At 44.1% G+C, this 21582-nt stretch overlaps 1 protein-coding gene across 2 annotated transcripts in view; it reads left to right on the forward strand.

The window, feature by feature from the left end:
• LOC139383348 (inositol-tetrakisphosphate 1-kinase-like) overlaps nucleotides 1–21582 on the forward strand; it is a 52415-nt gene that overhangs the window by 12670 nt on the left and 18163 nt on the right. For both annotated transcript variants that reach the window (XM_071127855.1, XM_071127853.1), the window contains exons 4-5: nucleotides 16774–16899; nucleotides 18767–18884. In XM_071127855.1, the coding sequence (XP_070983956.1) occupies nucleotides 16774–16899; nucleotides 18767–18884 (244 nt within the window). The remainder of the gene's footprint in view (nucleotides 1–16773; nucleotides 16900–18766; nucleotides 18885–21582) is intronic.

Here is a 21582-nt window from a genome sequence, read left to right on the forward strand (position 1 = left end):
TTCCATAAAGGCCAGATTTGTGCAATATACGATTGTTGTCCTATGGACAGAGTCTCCCACCTCAGCTGTAGATCTCTGCAGTTCATCCAGAGTGATCACGGGCCTCTTGGCTGCATCTCTGATCAGTCTTCTCCTTGTATGAGCTGAAAGTTTAGAGGGACGGCCAGGTCTTGGTAGATTTGCAGTGGTCTGATACTCCCATTTCAATATTATCGCTTGCACAGTGATCCTTGGGATGTTTAAAGCTTGGGAAATCTTTTTGTATCCAAATCCGGCTTTAAACTTCTTCACAACAGTATCTCAGACCTGCCTGGTGTGCTCCTTGTTCTTCATGATGCTCTCTGCGCTTTTAACGGACCTCTGAGACTATCACAGTGCAGGTGCATTTATACTGAGACTTGATTACACACAGGTGGATTGTATTTATCATCATTAGTCATTTAGGTCAACATTGGATCATTCAGAGATCCTCACTGAACTTCTGGAGAGAGTTTGCTGCACTGAAAGTAAAGGGGCTGAATAATTTTGCACGCCCAATTTTTCAGTTTTTGATTTGTTAAAAAAGTTTGAAATATCCAATAAATGTCGTTCCACTTCATGATTGTGTCCCACTTGTTGTTGATTCTTCACAAAAAAATACAGTTTTATATCTTTATGTTTGAAGCCTGAAATGTGGCAAAAGGTCGCAAAGTTCAAGGGGGCCGAATACTTTCGCAAGGCACTGTATACAGAGATGACCAGTTTACAGAAGAGTGCTGAGAGAAGGACAGTGTACTGTCTACCATAATCTCAAGTACTTGTATGAGGTGACTACCTCAAGCTCTAAACCTTCAACGGTAGTAATCACACCTGTGGGGAGAGGGGCATTCTTCTTACCAAATCACATGACCTTTTGCTTTGGGGGTGTTCAGACTAATGTTAAGGGCATAGAAAGCTTGTTGGATATTTGAAGAAAGCTTTGTTGTAGAGCATTTAACACAAAATCCTGGGAGGGGCCAGTTAAGTATAATACTATCATCTGCTTATAAATGGATGAGAGAGCTTCCTACTGCCTGAGCTATTTTGTTGATGTAAATTGAGAAGAGCGTGGGGCCTAGGATCGAGCCTCGGGGTACACCCTTTGTGACAGGCAGTGGCTGAGACAGCAGATGTTCTGACTTTATACACTGCACTCTTTGAGAGAGTACTCCTTAGCCGGCCCACAAGAATGGAATGGTCTACCGTATCAAAAGCGTTTGGCCAAGTCCATTAAAAAAATAGCAGCACAACATTGTTCAGAATCAAGGGCAATAGTGACATCATTGAGGAACTTAAGGTTGCAGTGACACATCCATATCCTGAGCGGAAACCAGATCGCATACCAGAGCGAATACTATGGACATCAAGAAAGCCAGTCAGTTGATTATTGACAAGTTTTTTTTACAACACTTGATTAACTGGGCAAACTAGAAATAGGCCTATAACCGTTAGGATCAGCTTAACCTCCCCCTTTAAATAAAGGAGTAACCGTGGCTGCCTTCCAAGCAATGGGAACCTCCCCAGAGAGGTGCAGTGAGGAACGAAGTTTGTGTAGTGTGTGTCTGTCCCAGGGCTCATAATAGCTCTCTGCAATCTGTTCGTCAAGCCAAAATGCTTGGTCTTCCGGGCTTCCGTTTCAAGGCAAAAAAAACTAGCGTAGACTCTTGGAATTATCTTGTTTGAACAACTTAGTATCTTGTCAAAAGAAATAATAAGTTGTTAGTATCTGGTTCAACGTCGTTCAAACGAGAATTGTTATTTTGTCTAATTATGCCTAATTTGATATGTAGCTTTTCAAAACATTGATTGTTTTTTTCTGTCTTTATTATTAACTTGCAGAGCACATTTTCCATGCACAATGCACGTGAAGCTTGTTGGGGTTTACTTCTGTGTGCAAATACTTTCACAGCTGCAGTTTGAGCTTATTTATTCCCTTTTATTCATGAAAAGAAGCTGATACTGGCCTTTTTATTTATGATATTTTAGCTTAATTATATTGATTTATATTATGGTGTATCTATTCCAAGAAAATCAGTCATTGGCAGCAGTGAACTGGAAGGAAAGGCGGCCAAAGGAAGTGTTGGCTTTGGGGATGACCATTGCAATATACCTGCTGGAGCGTGCGCTACGGGTGGGTGCTGCTATGGTGACCAGTGAGCTGAGATAAGGCAGGGCTTTGTCTAGCAAAGACCTGGAGCCAGTGGGTCTGGCGACGGATATGTAGTGGGGGCCAGCCACCGAGAGCATACAGGTCGCAGTGGTGGGTAGTATATGGGGCTTTGGTGATAAAACGGAGGGCACTGTGATGGACTTAGTTTTACTAGCATTTAAAAAGCAATTGGAGGCCAAGGAAGGAGTGTTGTATGGCATTGAAGCTCTTTTGAAGGTTTGTTAGCACAGTGTCCAAAGAAGGGCCAGATGTATACAGAAAGGTGTCGTCTGCGTAGAGGTGGATCAGATAATCACCAGCAGCAAGAGCGACATCAATGATATATACAGAGAAAAGATTCGGCCCGAGAATTGAACCCTGTGGCACCCCCATAGACTGCCAGAGGTCCGGACAACAGGCCGTCCGATTTTGACACACTGAACTCTCTAAGAAGTAGTTGGTGAACCAGGTGAGGCAGTCATTTGAGAAGCCAAGACTATTGAGTCTGCCGATAAGAATGTGGTGATTGACTGAGTTGAAGACCTTCGCCAGGTCAAGACGGCTGCACAGTACTGTCTTTTATCGATAGCGGTTATGATATTGTTTAGGACCTTGAGCGTGGCTGAGGTGCACCAATGACCAGCTCGGAAACCAGATTGCATAGTGGAGAAGGTACGGTGGGATTCGAAATGGTCAGTGATCTGTTTGTTAACTTGGCTTTCGAAGACTTTAGAAAGGCGGGGAAGAATGGATATAGGTCTATAACAGTTTGGGTCTAAGGGGTGGCACCTTTGAAGAGGGGGATGACCGCGGCAGCTTTCCAATCTTTGGGGATCTCAGACGATATGAAAGAGGTTGAATAGGCTAGTAATTAGGGTTGCAACAATTGCGGTAAATAATTTTAGAAAGAGAGGGTCCAGATTGTCTAGCCCAGCTGATGTGTATCGATCCAGATTTTACAGTTCTTTCAGAACAACAGCTGTCTGGATTTTATCCTAATGTTAGAATGTAGAATATAAACTAGATATAGGTTATTGTGGGTTGGGTAGGCTAAATAATTACAACCAAATAGCCCTAATTAAACAAATAATGGAAACAAAATATTCTGGGAAGAGCATGCCCAACACTTGTGGCTAAGCAGTATCAGAGTGAAATTGTAGCCGGAGTGAGGGCATTTTTTAAATCTGCTAAATTATTCCCTGCACCTCTCTCCACACTCTCACACACTTACATGCTCTGGTATTCAAAAGCAGCCCTGCTTTAGGCTATCAAAGAAGTGTCAATCATATCAATGGATGGAATCAGTGAATGAATGGTTGCAGCAACCATTACATTGTCTGACAAACTGCATAACAAATGAGGCTTAATTAGACAAAATAACAATTATATCGTGTGAATGACTAAGTGTCTTTGAACGATTTTAGTAAAAATAAACAATTGTTATATTTCCTAAGCCTTTCAAACGGGATACTAAGTCGTTCAAACAAATTCCAAGATTTTTGTATTTATTGGGCTTCTGTAGCTTGAAGAGGAAATGGAGAGCTATTTATCTCTCTGCCTCTCCTTTTGTGCTGTTTTTCTATGCCGTCTTTTGTGTTCTTTCTTATGTTTTTTTTCCTGAAGATATCTTCAGCACACCCAGACGGAAAGATGTCCTGGGAATGGTCCCAAAGTAAGCAGCGCTTTGTTTCTGAACGCTCTCAACCCTCATGGGAGGCCAGCAGATCGTTACAGCCCAGAGCCTGTGGCGCCCACACCCCTCGCCTCTTAATACACTGACCACACACACACACTTGTCTCTACAACCACCAGGGCTATCTCTGTCCTCTCCCATGCTCAGACTCAGCTGTTTCTCATAATTTTAGCTGTGCTGTCACTAGAGCTGGGACAATAAACTGAAAAATGATTGACACTGACCATAGCGATCACGTGGCACAGGCATTTTGCTAATATCATTCGTTATGATAAGTAACCTATACTCGAGCAATGTGAAGTTAGAAATGGAATATGTTTGATAAAATGGTTGACTGTGAATGGGACAATTGATGACCACAACCATCAAACTAGTAGTAGTAGTTTAACCCCCTAAGGTCGATGTCTGTGCCCACATGAACATCTAATTAGCATAATCCCCATAAAAATCTGTCCGTTTTAAGCTAGAGATCTGTCTTTTCGCATTGGGTGCTTCTCAATCCACTGCATCGCCTATGTTGTGCTTCTGCGATAAAAGGTGACAGAGCTAGAGCGGTATTTGTCTTCTCACAAAATTGTCTGTAGCATCCGAATGGTTTGGCCTACAAACTATTATGAACTCTATGGAAAGATGAGACCAACACGATTGTGTTCTCCATTTTGCTTTATGACCCCCACAAGCGTCTTGGGACTCGTCTGAAGTCGGTTCAGCCAATCTACCAACTTCTGTCTGTAACTTCCAAACAGTTTGGGCTGCACACTAATATGACCCCTCTGGAAAGGTGAGACTCTCTCACTAACATGTACATGTCAGTTCTGTTTTGCTCTAGAACACCCCACATGCCTCACGACTCATCTTAAGGTCCCTCGGTACCAATGGAAAAAACAAATGGAAGTATATTCAGTGGGGCAAAAAAGTATTTAGTCAGCCACCAATTGTGCAAGTTCTCCCACTTAAAAAGATGAGAGGCCTGTAATTTTCATCATAGGTACACTTCAACTATGACAGACAAATTGAGAAAGAAAAATCCAGGAAATCACATTGTAGGATTTATAATGAATGTATTTGAAAATTATGGTGGAAAATAAGTATTTGGTCAATAACAAAAGTTTATCTCAATACTTTGTCATTGCCAACAAAGGGTATATAACAGAGGTCAAACGTTTTCTCTAAGTCTTCACAAGGTTTTCACACACTGTTGCTGGTATTTTGGCCCATTCCTCCATGCAGATCTCCTCTAGAGCAGTGATGTTTTGGGGCTGTTGCTGGGCAACACGGACTTTCAACTCCCTCCAAAGATTTTCTATGGGGTTGAGATCTGGAGACTGGCTAGGCCACTCCAGGACCTTGAAATGCTTCTTACGAAGCCACTCCTTTGTTTCCCGGGCGGTGTGTTTGGGATCATTGTCATGCTGAAAGACCCAGCCACGTTTCATCTTCAATGCCCTTGCTGATGGAAGGAGGTTCACACTCAAAATCTCACGATACATGGCCCCATTCATTCTTTCCTTTACACGGATCAGTCGTCCTGGTCCCTTTGCAGAAAAACAGCCCCAAAGCATGATGTTTCCACCCCCATGCTTCACAGTAGGTATGGTGTTCTTTGGATGCAACTCAGCATTCTTTGTCCTCCAAACACGACGAGTTGAGTTTTTACCAAAAAGTTATATTTTGGTTTCATCTGACCATATGACATTCTCCCAATCTTCTTCTGGGTCATCCAAATGCTCTCTAGCAAACTTCAGACGGGCCTGGACATGTACTGGCTTAAGCAGGGGGACGCGTCTGGAACTGCAGGATTTGAGTCCCTGGCGGCGTAGTGTGTTACTGATGGTATTCTTTGCTACTTTGGTCCCAGCTCTCTGCAGGTCATTCACTAGGTCCTCCCGTGTGGTTCTGGGATTTTTGCTCACCGTTCTTGTGATCCTTTTGACCCCACGGGGTGAGATCTTGCGTGGAGCCCTAGATCGAGGGAGATTATCAGTGGTCTTGTATGTCTTCCATTTCCTAATAATTGCTCCCACAGTTGATTTCTTCAAACCAAGCTGCTTACCTATTGCAGATTCAGTCTTCCCAGCCTGGTGCAGGTCTACAATTTTGTTTCTGGTGTCCTTTGACAGCTCTTTAGTCTTGGCCATAGTGGAGTTTGGAGTGTGACTGTTTGAGGTTGTGGACAGGTGTCTTTTATACTGATAACAAGTTCAAACAGGTGCCATTAATACAGGTAACGAGTGGAGGACAGAGGAGCCTCTTAAAGAAGAAGTTACAGGTCTGTGAGAGCCAGAAATCTTGCTTGTTTGTAGGTGACCAAATACTTATTTTCCACCATAATTTGCAAATAAATTCATTAAAAATTCTACAATGTGATTTTCTGGAGAAAAAAAATCTCATTTTGTCTGTCATAGTTGAAGTGTACCTATGATGAAAATTACAGGCCTCTCATCTTAAGTGGGAGAACTTGCACAATTGGTGGCTGACTAAATACTTTTTTGCCCCACTGTATGGACACTTTTTAGTGCCAAAAATTTGAGGTTAAATACATGCATACAAATACCAGTCAAAAGTTTGGACACCTACTCATTCCATCGTTTTTCTTTATTTTTACTATTTTCTCCATTGTAGAATAATAGTGAAGACATCAAAACTATGAAATAACACATGTGAAATTATGTAGTAACTGAAAAAATTGTTAAACAAATCTAAATATATTTTAGAGATTCTTCAAAGTAGCCACCCTTTGCCTTGACAGCTTTGCAGACTCTTGGCATTCTCTCAACAAGCTTCACCTGGAATTATTTTCCAACAGTGCACTTGTTGGCTGCTCTTCATTCCAACTCATCCCAAACCATCTCAATTGGGTTGAGGTGGGGTGATTGGAGGCCAGGTAGGTGAGTAGGTGTGTCCAAACCTTTGACTGGTACTGTATCAGATATATGACAGACACTTCAGAACAAACTTCCTTTAGATTATTTTTTTTGGGGGGGGGGGGGGGTGTGAAACTGTGTTGTTCAGTGTAGTGAATCTGTTATTCAATGTGTTTGTATGGGATGATGGCAGTAAAGGCCCCAAAATAAATAATTTTTCATACAGAAAATGTGTATGTATATTTTTTTATACTTCAAGGGGTCTAACATGCTGGCCACACCGCTCGCGTTACAAAATAAATTTACACAAACATGTAATTCAATAATTTCATCCAAACTGCTCGTCTGTATCTGCAGCGTCTGCATAGCCAGGCCTTAAAATAGGACTTGGTTCTATTTTTGTCGCTTGATGCGCTGTAAGTTCCGCCTCTCCCATCTCTTCATTGGCTTTTAGGAGCATATACTCACTTGGGTGATTCTGAAAACTGAGCTGAAGTCCGCACGCCAGTTCAGGTGGTGGTTAATGCACCGTGGTTAGTTGCCAACTGCCATATAATGTCCACAGAAGACTGAAGGAGAGATTACTAGAAATGTTCTAAATTTCCCCCCTTTTATCTGTGGATTAATTGTCGAAGTAGAGAACACACGATTTTGTGTTACCCAAAATGGGTAAAAATTCTACAAAGATCCCTGAAAAAAAGAACCTTGTGCGTTGTAAGGTAAAATAACAACCCAATGTTTATATCCCATGACAAATTAGCTAGCTAGCTGAATGTCCATGAATGTTTCATGCGTTTCGACCTGACCCCAAATTTAATATAGTTGGTTCAGAGTTTGTTTTGATATTTCCACTTGCTTGTCCTGATCCCGGGCCCTGTGTAGTCAGCATGTTAGAATTCAAAATCGAATAGCAAAATAATCATTGGTATTACCTTCTTAAAACAGCTCCCAATAGCTTAGTTAGAATCCCCCTCCCCCGTCTTAGACAGGGCTTAGACTCTTATGAGTTAAAGGATAATGTATATATATTTTTAAACATGGTTAACATTGTTTATAAAGTTATTGTTCTATTTATTGATATTGCATCAGTTCAGGCAGTTTATCACAATATGGATGTTTGTCCATATGGCCCAGCTCTTGCTGCGCAGTGCAGACCGACACCTGCAGGTTTTGTTTTTGAGTCGGTGAGGGTGCGAGCTGCCAGGAAGACGAGCCCTGTGCCAGTCAGTGGCTCCTGTGGCACGGCCGCCACACGGGAGACAATGGCAGCCATTATCATGCTCTGGCGTTGTTATGCTAGTCCATGTATAAAGCTGTCATCCCTTATTATAACAAGGGAGAGATGCTGTATTGGCAGGGAGTGGGGTGCACAGGGTCATAAAGAGTATACCAAACAGTGTTTTCACATTGTTTACAGGATGAATGCATTTCACATATATTTAACTACATTCTGTTTTGTGTTAAAGTGCTGTTTTTAATACCGACTTCTGATCCTGATATTTGCAAACATCTTGGGGCAGTTGGATGAGATGACAACCATTTCAAATTAAATGTTACACAGCTAGAGAAACATGACAATGTCATCTTGCAGGTCTGTGTGCTTTCCGGAGAAGTCTGTAAAATCCCTAGATGATAATGGGTGGAATCAGTCACAATATAGTGAGCCAGTCTGGTCCCGATAGGCCTGTTTGTTTTGAATTGGGATGTTGCCTTCAAGACTCCTTTTTATACAGTTACTGTACAAGGACAGCTCTTATCTGTGTTGTTGCTCTTGTCTGGCTGTGGTGAATCTGAGGAAGAGGTGGTCTGATCAAGGTTAAACCCACTCCACTACACACACACCATCAAGCTGACCCTGTTGCTGACCCTGTTTATAACAGCCAAGTCTTTTCTAGTAGACTGGTGGTTAACAACATCAATAATGGCAACCAAAATAATCATATGCTATACTCCATTTTGCCTTGCATAAACATCTGCACAGTTCATTTTCCTGTGAACAGGGCTTTATCGTTCCCTTTTGATGCAGTGTTTGGGTAACTTTTACATTTTCAGTTTTTCTGGGAATAATACCTCATTCATGGGACTGACAAAAAATGACAAAAAAACTGACAAAAAATGACTAGAGAATGTTGTTCTATTTTAAGCAAAGGAGTTTGAACCTTTCCTGCTGAGAGCTTTCCTGGGGCCATGATAGCCAGTTTCCTCCATAGGCCCACTAATTGTAATATCACTCGTTCATTGGAGCAGAGCTTGCAATAAAGCAACATTTATGTCCCTGTTTTGAAAGTCAGTCAGTAATGTCAATGGCAGAGATTTAGGACATCTGGAGGGCATGGCAGCGATTGTGACGACATACTCTGTGAACAGACCTAAATCGGTCGGCCCTTAGGGAGCTTATTTCATATTTCCATTTCTAGTGTGGGAAAAACTTCAGGATTTCTCTGAGGGGGAAAAAGTCTGAGGAGGATGAGTAAGGTTCCTCTATCTTCATCCTTTTCATTCATATATCCACAATCTGTCCTTTCTTACTCTCTCCCTCTTGTCCTCCTCTGCCCTCCATTCATGCTAATCATTTCCACAACCTCATTAATATTGACCCGTTTGCCCTGAGCTCATGAGAAAGCAGCCTTCTCCCAAGGCAGCCTTCTTCCTATGTTTCGGAGCTGATCATATTAACCCACCAGACTTGGGGGAGGCCAATGTTCTCTGCTAGCAAGTGGAACCGGGCAAGGAAATGGACAACGTTGCTTCCCAGGAAAAATGTTGTAAAATGTTTATCATGCGCTGAGTGCTAGGGAATTTCAAGATAATTTCCTGGTTGTTACTGTATCTCTCCCACTGATCAAAAATAGTAATTGTATATCATTTTAATTGTAGCCCACTGAGATTGATAAGACTCACTCCGTAAAGCATTATGTAACTGATATTCCTCTAGTCTATTCGGAGTAGCTACTAGTCAGGAATCCAACATTTTAATGAGAGCTCTTTTGGATTTCATTTTACAGCTTAGTTCAGGGACTCAAGTTTAATCCACTGCATACTTGAGGTAACCAGTTGGATGCCTATTGCAGTGATTAAACAATACCTGTGTGTATGGGGAATACTGACTGACTGGGGGATTTTAGTGTCTTCAACCCACCCATTGGGTGTGGTTTGAATGTATAATTGGTAAGGATGCAGCGCTTGTCTATTTTATGAGCACAAAACATTAACAGGATTCCATCCCTTTAGGGAAGAAATGTTACTGTTCCTCCTCCCTCCAGTTCCATCGCTCTGTAGCATGATCCTAGGAGGCCTATGTTTTTTTCACTCATGGTGAGGGGGGACAAATGCTCTTTATCTAGATCTCTGCCAGAGATGCTCATCTCTGACCTGTTTTGACCTCTAGCACTGTATCACCCCAGCCATCTGCACTCTCCTGTGGACCTGGGTGAGGGTGAGACTCGTTGGCATGAGAGGGGGCTGGGAGCAGCAGGCCTTCAGTAATGAACCCTCAGATGAGAGAGCAGCTCAGCAGTAGCGTCCTTCCTCCGTCTCTCTCAGGCTTTAGGAGAGTCACTGGAGCACAGGCTCAGCAGCTGTTGTCTTCACTCCGCCCTGGAGTTCAGCTCAGCTTCTCAGTGATCTCAAACCTACAGTGAGAAATGAGTACTGGACCCCAGTCGTTTGGACAGTCAAAAAGAAGTGGCGACCAAAACTTGGTCCTTCATTAAGATGGCTTGGTTGAGTGCCTCCACACTCTGTGAGGTAGGAGAGAGCGAGGGAGACACTGCTGAGACATGAGTCCAATTACCCTATGGCTCCAGGGAGGTGCAAGAACCTGGCACTATACTGAACAAAAATATCAACGCAACATGTAAAATGTTGGTCCCATGTTTCATAAGCTGAAATAAAAGATCCCAGAATTTTTCCATTATGCACAAAAAATTTCAGGCTTCAAACATAAAGATATAAAATTGTATTTTTTTGTGACGAATCAACAACAAGTGGGACACAATCATGAAGTGGAACGACATTTATTGGATATTTCAAACTTTTTTAAACAAATCAAAAACTGACAAATTGGGCGTGCAAAATTATTCAGCCCCTTTACTTTCAGTGCAGCAAACTCTCTCCAGAAGTTCAGTGGGGATCTCTGAATGATCCAATGTTGACCTAAATGACTAATGATGATAAATACAATCAAGTCTCCGTATAAATGCACCTGCACTGTGATAGTCTCAGAGGTCCGTTAAAAGCGCAGAGAGCATCATGAAGAACAAGGAACACACCAGGCAGGTCCGAGATACTGCTGTGAAGAAGTTTAAAGCCGGATTTGGATACAAAAAGATTTCCCAAGCTTTAAACATCCCAAGGAGCACTGTGCAAGCGATAATATTGAAATGGGAGTATCAGACCACTGCAAATCTACCCAAGACCTGGCCGTCCCTCTAAACTTTCAGCTCATACAAGGAGAAGACTGATCAGAGATGCAGCCAAGAGGCCCATGATCACTCTGGATGAACTGCAGAGATCTACAGCTGAGGTGGGAGACTCTGTCCATAGGACAACAATCAGTCGTATATTGCACAAATCTGGCCTTTATGGAAGAGTGACAAGAAGAAAGCCATTTCTTAAAGATGTCCATAAAAAGTGTTGTTTAAAGTTTGCCACAAGCCACCTGGGAGACACACCAAACATGTGGAAGAAGGTGCTCTGGTCAGATGAAACCAAAATTGAACTTTTTGGCAACAATGCAAAACGTTATGTTTGGCGTAAAAGCAACACAGCTGAACACACCATCCCCACTGTCAAACATGGTGGTGGCAGCATCATGGTTTGGGCCTGCTTTTCTTCAGCAGGGACAGGGAAGATGGTTCAAATTGATGGGAAGATGGATGGAGCCAAATACAGGACCATTCTGGAAGAAAACCTGATGGAGTCTGCAAAAGACCTGAGACTGAGACGGAGATTTGTCTTCCAACAAGACAATGATTCAAAACATAAAGCAAAATCTACAATGGAATGGTTCAAAAATAAACATATCCAGGTGTTAGAATGGCCAAGTCAAAGTCCAGACCTGAATCCAATCGAGAATCTGTGGAAAGAACTGAAAACTGCTGTTCACAAATGCTCTCCATCCAACCTCACTGAGCTCAAGCTGTTTTGCAAGGAGGAATGGAAAAAAAATTCAGTCTCTCGATGTGCAAAACTGATAGAGACATACCCCAAGCGACTTACAGCTGTAATCGCAGCAAAAGGTGGCGCTACAAAGTATTAACTTAAGGGGGCTGAATAATTTTGCACGGCCAATTTTTCAGTTTTTGATTTGTTAATAAAGTTTGAAATATCCAATAAATGTTCCACTTCATGATTGTGTCCCACTTGTTGTTGATTCTTCACAAAAAAATACAGTTTTATATCTTTATGTTTGAAGCCTGAAATGTGGCAAAAGGTCGCAAAGTTCAAGGGGGCCGAATACTTTCGCAAGGCACTGTATCTCTCAGGTTTTGTGTACACATTTGTTTACCTCCTTTGGTGAAAATGTCTCCTTTGCCAAGATAAATCATCCACCTGACAGGTGTGGCATATCATCAAGCTGATTAAACAGCATGATCATAACGATCTGGTGGACATCCGGCAACAGCTCTGGTGGACGCTCCTGCAGTCAACATGCCAATTGCACGCTCCCGCAGCTTGAGACATTTGTGGTGTGTGTGTGTGTGTGTGACAACTGCACATTTTAAAGTGGCTTTTTATTGTCCACAGCACAGATTGCACCTGTGTAATGATAATGCTTCTTGATATACTACACCTGTCACATGTATGGATTATCTTGGCATGGGGGAAATGCTCACTAACAAGGATGTAAACAAATTTGTGCCCCAATTTTAAAGCTTTTTAGGCTTATGGAACATTTTCATGAGATTTTTATTTCAGCTCATGAAATATGGGATGAACACTTTACCATTTTTGTTCAGTGTATATGGTTGGAAGAGAGACGGCTGCTGTAGATCCTCACTATTCTGTAGATCAGAAAACATTTATCTGGGGAATGTGACAACACAAAGCCCCTCAGTAGAACGAGCATAAAAGCTGGAAACATTCTGCCCTTGACCTGTTCTCCCTGCAGGACTGTGGGTATTTTCTGTGATGTCTGTCACAGGCATGGCCTAGCACCAGTTCTGCATGTCCCAGGGGGGCTTCAAAAGACGTCAATTGCCATTTTCTGTTTTTAGTGTTTTAGCATAACATCAGCGGCTTCGCAAAGACTTCTGTGGGAGTGCTAGAGCAAGGTCGTGCTCCATCCATGACGTTGTTAGTGGGATGGGACCGACTTCCATGTCACTGCTGGTGTGTGTGAGGGGCCACGCTGTAGACAGGACCTCTTTTTTTGTGGAAGTAGGAGATTAGGAGCTGTGGCGCACAGCCAAATCCTCTCTGACTGCTCTCCAACAACCCGTACGTGCGCTGGAGGGCAAGCCCTGAGACCAGTGTGTCCTCTTCACCTCTGCTGACTACTATGCCTTTAGTATTGTGTGCCCTGTCTCTGTGATGTTTGTTGTCTTCACAGCACAGTATATACAGTGCCTGTATCCCCCTATGTCCTTGTGTGTTTAGAGTCTTTCAGCCCCAGACTGCCGTGTAAACTAGGTAGGACAGATTTAAAAATATATATATATATATATATATATATATATGTTTTTACCAAAGCAGGACAAAGGCTAATAAGTAATGTATCCATCACCTCTCCTAGAATGATTAACCAGCCTGGCCTACACTGCCAGACCATGTTCCGTAGCTTTTCATCTCTCTGGGCTGAACGTTTAGTTATTGACCCACTGTGTGCTGTTAAGGTGTGTCTATTTGCCTCTCGAAGCTGCTTAGACTAGCGCTGCAAGCTAAACTTCTTTTATTGACTCTGATCTCCAGTTACTGAAGAAGATCAGAGTCAATAACAGAAATGGCAATTGATGTCTTTTGAAGCCCCTCCGGGACATGGATCACTGGTGCTAGCAATGGCTAACGGCCTAACGCTCATAACAATGTCAAGCCACACAATGCTTTCCAAGTGCTCTTATATTTAACATAAGACAGACAATGTTTTTGTCTAGTACAGAATCGAGCTAGAGGCTACCTGCTCGACCAGTTCGGTACCTGGGAAAATATCCTCTGGGTGTACATATCCTCTGGGTGTACAGTAAAATGTGGCTAAAGCACACATTTTACTGTACCAATAGGTTTTATAACGTGTAACAGAAAAGGTCATTCCATACCATGTAAGCCTATTTATTTGCACATTTTGCAGTTAGCAAGTACTGATGTTGGAGTCTGCGAAATGCCTATCGTTAATGATAGGAAAGAAAGCATGCTCAGCCTCGCTGTATCCTTCCTTGCTATTAGACAGCATTGGGCCCGGTTTCCCAAAAGCACCGTAAGGCTAAGTTCATCATTATAACCTTATATTGGAGCGTCATTAAATCGCTGAGCTGTTTCCAAAAACCATTGTTACTAAAGTTGTACTTAACATATGTTACCTACTAACTGCCTCAGACCACATAAACTCAGCAAAAAAAAGAAACGTCCTCTCACTGTCAACTGCGTTTATTCTCAGCAAACTGAACAAGTTCAGCAGACATGTGACTAACAGAAATGGAATAATGTGTCCCTGAACAAAGAGGGGGGGGGGGTCAAAATCAAAAGTAACCGTCAGTATCTGGTGTGGCCACACCACTGCAGTACTTAATACAGCTATCTCCTTGTGGACTGCACCAGATTTGCCAGTACTTGCTGTGAGATGTTACACCACATTTCCACCAAGGCACCTGCAAGTTCCCGGACATATCTGGGAAGAATGGCCTTAGCCCTCATCCTCCGATCCAACAGGTCCCAGATGTGCTCAATGGGATTGAGATCCGGGCTCTTCGCTGGCCATGGCAGAACACTGACATTCCTGTCTTGCAGGAAATCACTCACAGAACGAGCAGTATGGCTGGTGGCATTGTCACACTGGAGGGTCATGTCAGGATGAGCCTGCAGGAAGGGTACCACATGAGGGAGTCTTCCCTGCAACGCACAGTGTTGAGATTGCCTGCAATGACAACAAGCTCAGTCCAATGACACTGTGACACACCGCCCCAGACCATGACAGACCCTCCACCTCCAAATCAATCCCGCTCCAGAGTACAGGCCTCGGTGTAACGCTCATTTCTTTGACGATAAATGCGAATCCGACCATCACCCTCGGTGAGACAAAACTGTGACTTGTCAGTGAAGACCACTTTTTGCCAGTCCTGTCTGGTCCAGCGATGGTGGGTTTGTGCCCATAGGCAACGTTATTGCCAGTGATGTCTGGTGAGGACACTAGGCCTTTCAGCCTAGTGCGGACAGTCTGAGCACTGATGGAGGGATTGTGCGTTTTTGGTGTAACTCGGGCAGTTGCTGTTGCCATCCTGTACCTGTCCCGCAGGTGTGATGTTCAGATGTACCGATCCTGTGCAGGTGTTGTTACACCTGGTCTGCCACTGCGAGGACGATCAGCTGTCCGTCCTGTCTCCCTGTAGCGCTGTCTTAGGCATCTCACAGTACGGACATTGCAATTTATTGCCCTGGCCACATCCTACAGTCCTCATGCCTCCTTGCAGAATGCCTAAGGCACGTTCATGCAGATGAGCAGGGACCCTGGGCATCTTCTTGGTGTTTTTCAGAGTAAGGACACTAAAGAGGCCTTTCTACTAAGTTTTCATAACTGTGATCTTAATTGCCTACCGTCTGTAAGCTGTTAGTGTGTTAACGACCGTTCCACTGGTGCATGCTCATTAATTGTTTATGGTTCATTGAACAGGCATGGGAAACAGTGTTTAAACCCTTTACAATGAAGATCTATGAAGTTATTTTTATTTTTACGAATTATCTTTGAAAGACAGGGTCCTGAAAAATGGACAATAGGGTACATAGACCTCAATCCATTGAGTTCTAATTTGCTAATTATCGGCTACTGTCTAATTATTGTCCCGATATATTTAATGTTTAACGTGCGCAATGATGTGCCAAATATGATTTAGTGCATTATTATTAGGTAGGCATTAGAATAAGCCTTCCTCAATATTTGCAGCCGTAGGTGATATCTGTAGGAGCTGATCTGTCATCTGTATTGTGGAATAATTCTAATGTTAAAGTAAGATTTGAATGGAGCAGGGCTGCCTTTCTTTTGAACCTATCAGTATCGGCACATGCTCCCATGATGCACTTGCAAACGTTGTCACTGTGGTGTTTTGGGAAATGCATTGGGCCGTTTGTAGGAACGATCCATTGTTAAAACACTCATAAGCCTAAGTTCCATTGCTATCGGGAAACCGGGCCATAGACTCAGTCTGAGTTTTTTTGTTCTGCTGATTGTGTGTGTGTCTCCAAAATAGGTCTATTATTGGCCCTTTTTCTTCAGGCATAGCCTCTCTGCTGACGATGACCCAGCTGAAGGCCACACACACACGCGCGTCCAGTTGCATACAGACATGATGCGGACTCAGACATGCTGATAAAGGGACTTAGAAATGGGTACGGTCTAAAGCACACAAACCCAGAGATGGAGAGAATCAGAATACGCTCTCATGCACACACACTGGAACCCTCTCTCACACTACAGTGGATCCATTCAGCTTAGATCACAATAGAGGCTCCTTGTGATTTGGGCACAGCATGTACCCTAGTAGAAGCGAGGCTTTGGGGCACAATTCAGTCTCCTCTTCTAGGGGGTGTGTGTGTGTCCGTCCTCTGGGTATGTGTGCTGACCCACATAACTCCCCCAGTGGCTCCACAACACCACTATCGACCTACTGTACTCTACTGCCCACAGGAGCCAGACCTATCATATAACTGTTCAGTCTGAGGCCAAGCTAGTCCTGTATCTCTACTGCATCATCCTACATAGGTTACCAAGAGTGTTACCAAAAATATACGTCAGGCATACAAAATAAAGACTGGTTATGTCTACAGTGGTGGTACAGTAGCTTTCCTTGTTTGTTTCCTTGCTGACCTCTAACCCCTAACTCCCTTGTGTCTGTCCTCAGCTGGACCTGAGCCAACCCCTGGAGGAGCAGGGTCCCCTGGACGTCATCATCCACAAACTGACTGACCTGATCCTGGAGGCCGACCAGAACGACACACAGTCAGTCCTGCTGGTGCAGAGAGTGCAGGTGCGCCTCGGGGAGAGGGGGGTGGAAATAGAGAGGGGGTAAAAAGGACGGAAGAACTGTATTCCACAACACCACAGATCGATTTCACCACTACAGCGTGTCTGGCCATTAAAGTGGTTTTGCTCATTAGAAGGGGAAGTGGTATTGTATTTCCGTATATCACCGGAACAGCCAGTGCTGTGAATGTTGCACACTCATTTTGTGTGTCTCACGTAGCTGCGGGAACAGTTTGAAATGAATGGGTGTTTTGAAAGGTGAGGGTCATGCAGGTGTGTGTGATGATGGTTGTCTTTGTTCTTGTGTGAATTGATCTGGCATTGCTTGAAAAAGTGTTGGATGCAGTATCCAACCATCCCCCTCCTCTCTCTCACCTCTTGAAATAATACTACTAGGTCGTTGCCGCAGGTGACTGTGGGATATTCCCATCCTGCCATGTGAAGGGCTAGTATTGCTATCAGAAACGCCACTCTCAGGGAGATTAGAGTTGAGCTTTGACCCTGCCACTGAACGTCACATATAACACAACATAGCATTCAGTTGCATGGAAACAAACCACATTAATGATCAGAACTGTCACTTTATCCTGTAGTTTGGGGAATGAGGACTTACTTCATTGTGCAAACATTGCCCGATAGTTTGCACACTTTCTTTAGACCATAACTTCTAGGTCTTCTAGCTGTATAAGGCTTTGTTTTTACATTGTAAACAGCACCCAACATTTTCCTGTGGATTAAGGATGAAATTAGTCTTCTTTTCCTTAGAGGACTTGTAGGGGAAAATACCATAACAGCCTTCTATTGCACAACATACAACCACTGATAGTGCTTGTGTATTGTGAATACCACCACGAAACACTTGGACTTGAGTGGCCTTCTCTAAAGCAAGTGTAGGCCAATGAATTAGATTATTCGTAATAAATATGTTTGCCATTTCTCTTTGTGTATATAGGTAGACATGTCTAGTACACACTGCCGAAACTCAAGTTCCCATCAAGGAATCAACTCTGTCCCGCCCTCTTTTCTCTCACACATTTGTAGGAGATAGAAAGCAGCAAATTGATGGTCGAGTACACAGGAGTTGTCAGTTCTTCGAAACCACTAGAAGATTAGTTTGGCTTTAGCTTTTGACCGCAACACGTTTGTCTTATGTAACCGCACGGATGTTTTGATCAGCGTTGGCAGGAGTCATAGTCTCTGCAGATGGATGTTCAGTCCCAAGGAAAAATGTCTGTTTGACTAAATGTGTGTACGTAGGCGGGCATTTTTGTGCCTGTGTGTGGATGTATTTTTATGTTAGGAAATGTAGCCTAATGTATGAGAAATGTAGATTTCACTGTGGGGTGGGGGAGTGTTGAGTTTGCATAATGTGTGGGCCAAAGCATCTGTTAGAGAATAACTAAAAGACTGAGATGAGAGGCTGGCAGAAGGAAAGGACTGGGCAGAGATGAAAATGGAGAGTGTAGAGACTGGGAGCGGAGGGGAGCGACTGGGAGCGGAGGGGAGCGACTGGGAGCGGAGGGGAGCGACTGGGAGCGGAGGGGAGCGGAGGGGAGCGACTGGGAGCGGAGGGCGGAGTGTAGAGCGGAAGGGGAGGGGAGACAGAGGGGGGAGACAGAGGGTGGAGACGGGGAGACTGGGAGAGGAGGGTTAAGGCTGGCGTGTAGCTATATAAATCAGTAAACCTGACACTGACCTGACAGTGATGTAACCCACTGGCCTGCGAGCATGATGACACACACACACAACACAGTGGGCATGATGGAAATACACATCCATGGCCTACTGTGAAGTGTCCGTATTACGCTGTGTCCAGACTACCTACATTAGCTGTGGTATGTGCTCCCTCATCTCCCCGCTGTGTGTTTCAGGACTACATTGATGCCCACCCTGAAACCATTGTGCTGGACCCCCTCCCAGCAATCAGAACCCTGCTGGACCGCTGCAAGTCCTACCAGCTCATCCATCGGATAGAGGACTGTATGCAAGGTAGCATCACTCACTCACTCTCTCACACACACACACTGCAGCACTGGCAGTGTATCACAAATGGGCTGAGTATGATTTAACTCCCAAATCATCCCCACTGCCAGTCCTAGACTACAGAAAATCCCAGAGAGGTGTGAATCAGTAATCTGTTGTCAAGGATTGGTTGTGATGACAGACCTTTTTGGTTTAGTTTGTGAGAATGTGTCTAGGAGGTGGTGGTGTTGGATCGTGCGTCAACCCGTAGTTCAATAATATTATTTTCTGCATCCTACCAGTTGTGTTATGCAGGCAGTGGAAGAGCGTAACACAATTGTATTCCTCCTACCATGACAGCATCATCCCTCCTCCTCTCTCCCCTCTGTGAACCTGGCTCCTGCCTCTGCCAGAGTGTATATTGTATCCAGTGATGGACTAAAGCTCCATTAGTTAGAGAAGGCAGGCCAGCGGCACCTAGATTTCCTGTCACAGGAGCCATATGCACCCCAGTGTAGCCTTTCTGGTCAGGGTCCAGAGACTGGAGCAGAGCAGTGGACTGACAGCACATTATCAGCAGGAGACCTTTCTCATCCGCTGTTCATTAACTGAGAACATGGCATGGGACATAAACCTGGAGCCGTTACAACATGCAGACCCTGCCGTACTGCACACACAGGTGGAGAGACCGAGCGTGTGTGTGTGTGTGTGTCGACACCTGTGCCCATTTGAGGACACATTTTGGTGTGTGGTTGTGCAGTGCTCGTGGCGTCAGCGCCACAAAATACATGTCGAAAATTGAATTTTTTTCTACAAACAGACATGTTTATGTAACAGTGTTTGTAAGCTGACTGAATTGAGAGCCTCTGTCTGTCCCACTGGCTCACTTGTGAGGGGGGCTTACACATTAGACATTGTAAGATAATTAGCTTGCATCTGTTTGCAGCCTGTTGTTATTGAGTGACTAGATCTATTTGAACTGTACCTTTTTGAATAGTCCTGATGCTGTTTATACTCTTAGAAAAAGGTTCAACTCAGATGTTGGAATGGAAACTGTCAGTCCTACATCATGACAAGAAAGAAATGGCTAGTTTCAGTAGTCATCAACAGTTGCTGGTGGGAAGCGAAGTGGGAACATGGAGGGAAGGGGTGTCGTAGAGGGGAAAGTCCAAAGCGCACAGTCTGCCACGACCACTTCCTCCTCCTTATCAGAGACCATGGAGCCCCAGTGCAGTGCTGGCTGCCAAGGCAACCAGTCCCCAGTACCAGAGGCTGTGGCGAGCCTGCCATGGTCAGAGGGCTGGCTGAGAGTATTGCTCAATAGGAGGAAGCAGTAGAGGTGTGTGTGTTTGCTTTTAAGCTTCTACATTATAAAGGTCCAATGCAGCTGGTAACAATGTAAGTTTGTTTGAATTAAAATGGTCAAAAAGAGGGCCTCCCGAGTGGCGCAGCGGTCTAAGGCTCTGCATCGGCGTCACTACAGACTGTCATTACCGGCCGTGACCGGGAGTCCCATAGGGCGGAGCACAATTGGCCCAGCCTCGTCCGGGTTAGGGGAGGGGGCAGGCCGGGCGCCTACAGGCTGAGTTTGGTCGCCAGTTGAACAGTGTTTCCTCCCGACACATTGGTGCAGCTGGCTTACGGGTTAAGCGAGCGGATCTTAAGAAGCACGGCTTGGTGGGTCTTGTTTCAGAGGACGCATGATTCGACCTTCACCTCTCCCGATAATTGGTCAAAAATAAACAAAAATGGCTTCTTAGCAAAGAGCAAGAATTTTGGGAGTGGTCTGAGTGGAGAGGGGGAAACTAAAAACGAGCTGTTATTGGCATAGAGGTTTTGAACTCTTTTTGTTTGGTCTAGTAACTCATTTACCACCTGATGTCACCAGGCAGGCCAAAACTCCATCCCGCCAAAACAAGCTGAAATTCCAGGTGATCTTTTCAATCAGCTCTTGCACTTAAAGGGCATTATAATTTTCACAATTTCACAGTATTATGCCAACCTCATAGTGTGGAAATGTATATAAAACGGAGGAAAATCACATTTTTGACTGCACTGGGCCTGGAAACTTCCCTAACTGTACTTTGAGAATGTGGGGATCAGTAGGCAGCTCTGTAAAGTGTCTGTGCAGGTAGGGGTTTGTCTAACTAACTAGACGGGTTAGTTCTCCTGGTCCCACTGGTTTCCTCCACCACATGACTCGTGGTTCAGCTCATCAGCTTTCCAGAGTATCGTCTACGTCGGTTTTGTTTCTCTTGTGAAGTTTACTTTAGGTGGTGGAATCCACTCTTTTCCGTTTAGAAGTCAGCTTTGCTGCCTTGATATTTCACTTGGTGTTTGTAAAGATGGCAACAGTTGTCAGGCTGTACAACGTGAAGGATCTCATTCTTGGGGCTCTTCATCTTGGTATTTCTTTTCCACTTCAGAAGAAAGGAACTGGGACACCCTTAAATTAAGATTGTTTTTGTGGAATCAAACTGAACTAGGCTCGAGGTATTTAACTGGATTATGGTAGAGTACTTTGTTATGTGGGGAGTATTTAATGTTCCCATAAATCCTCGACTTAGTTACCGTGGTTCAAATGCGACCAACAATAACAAGTGTCCTGCTGATGCGAGTAATCCATATTTAAACAAAGGCGCAGCATATTAAAGAAAAACAGCCAGGAGTGACTGCTGAGGACCGCACATATAGGCCCCAAACCCAGCGCAGAACAGTCAGCATG

The sequence above is a fragment of the Oncorhynchus clarkii genome, chromosome 25, assembly GCF_045791955.1.
Source record: "Oncorhynchus clarkii lewisi isolate Uvic-CL-2024 chromosome 25, UVic_Ocla_1.0, whole genome shotgun sequence".
Lineage (NCBI taxonomy): Eukaryota > Metazoa > Chordata > Actinopteri > Salmoniformes > Salmonidae > Oncorhynchus > Oncorhynchus clarkii.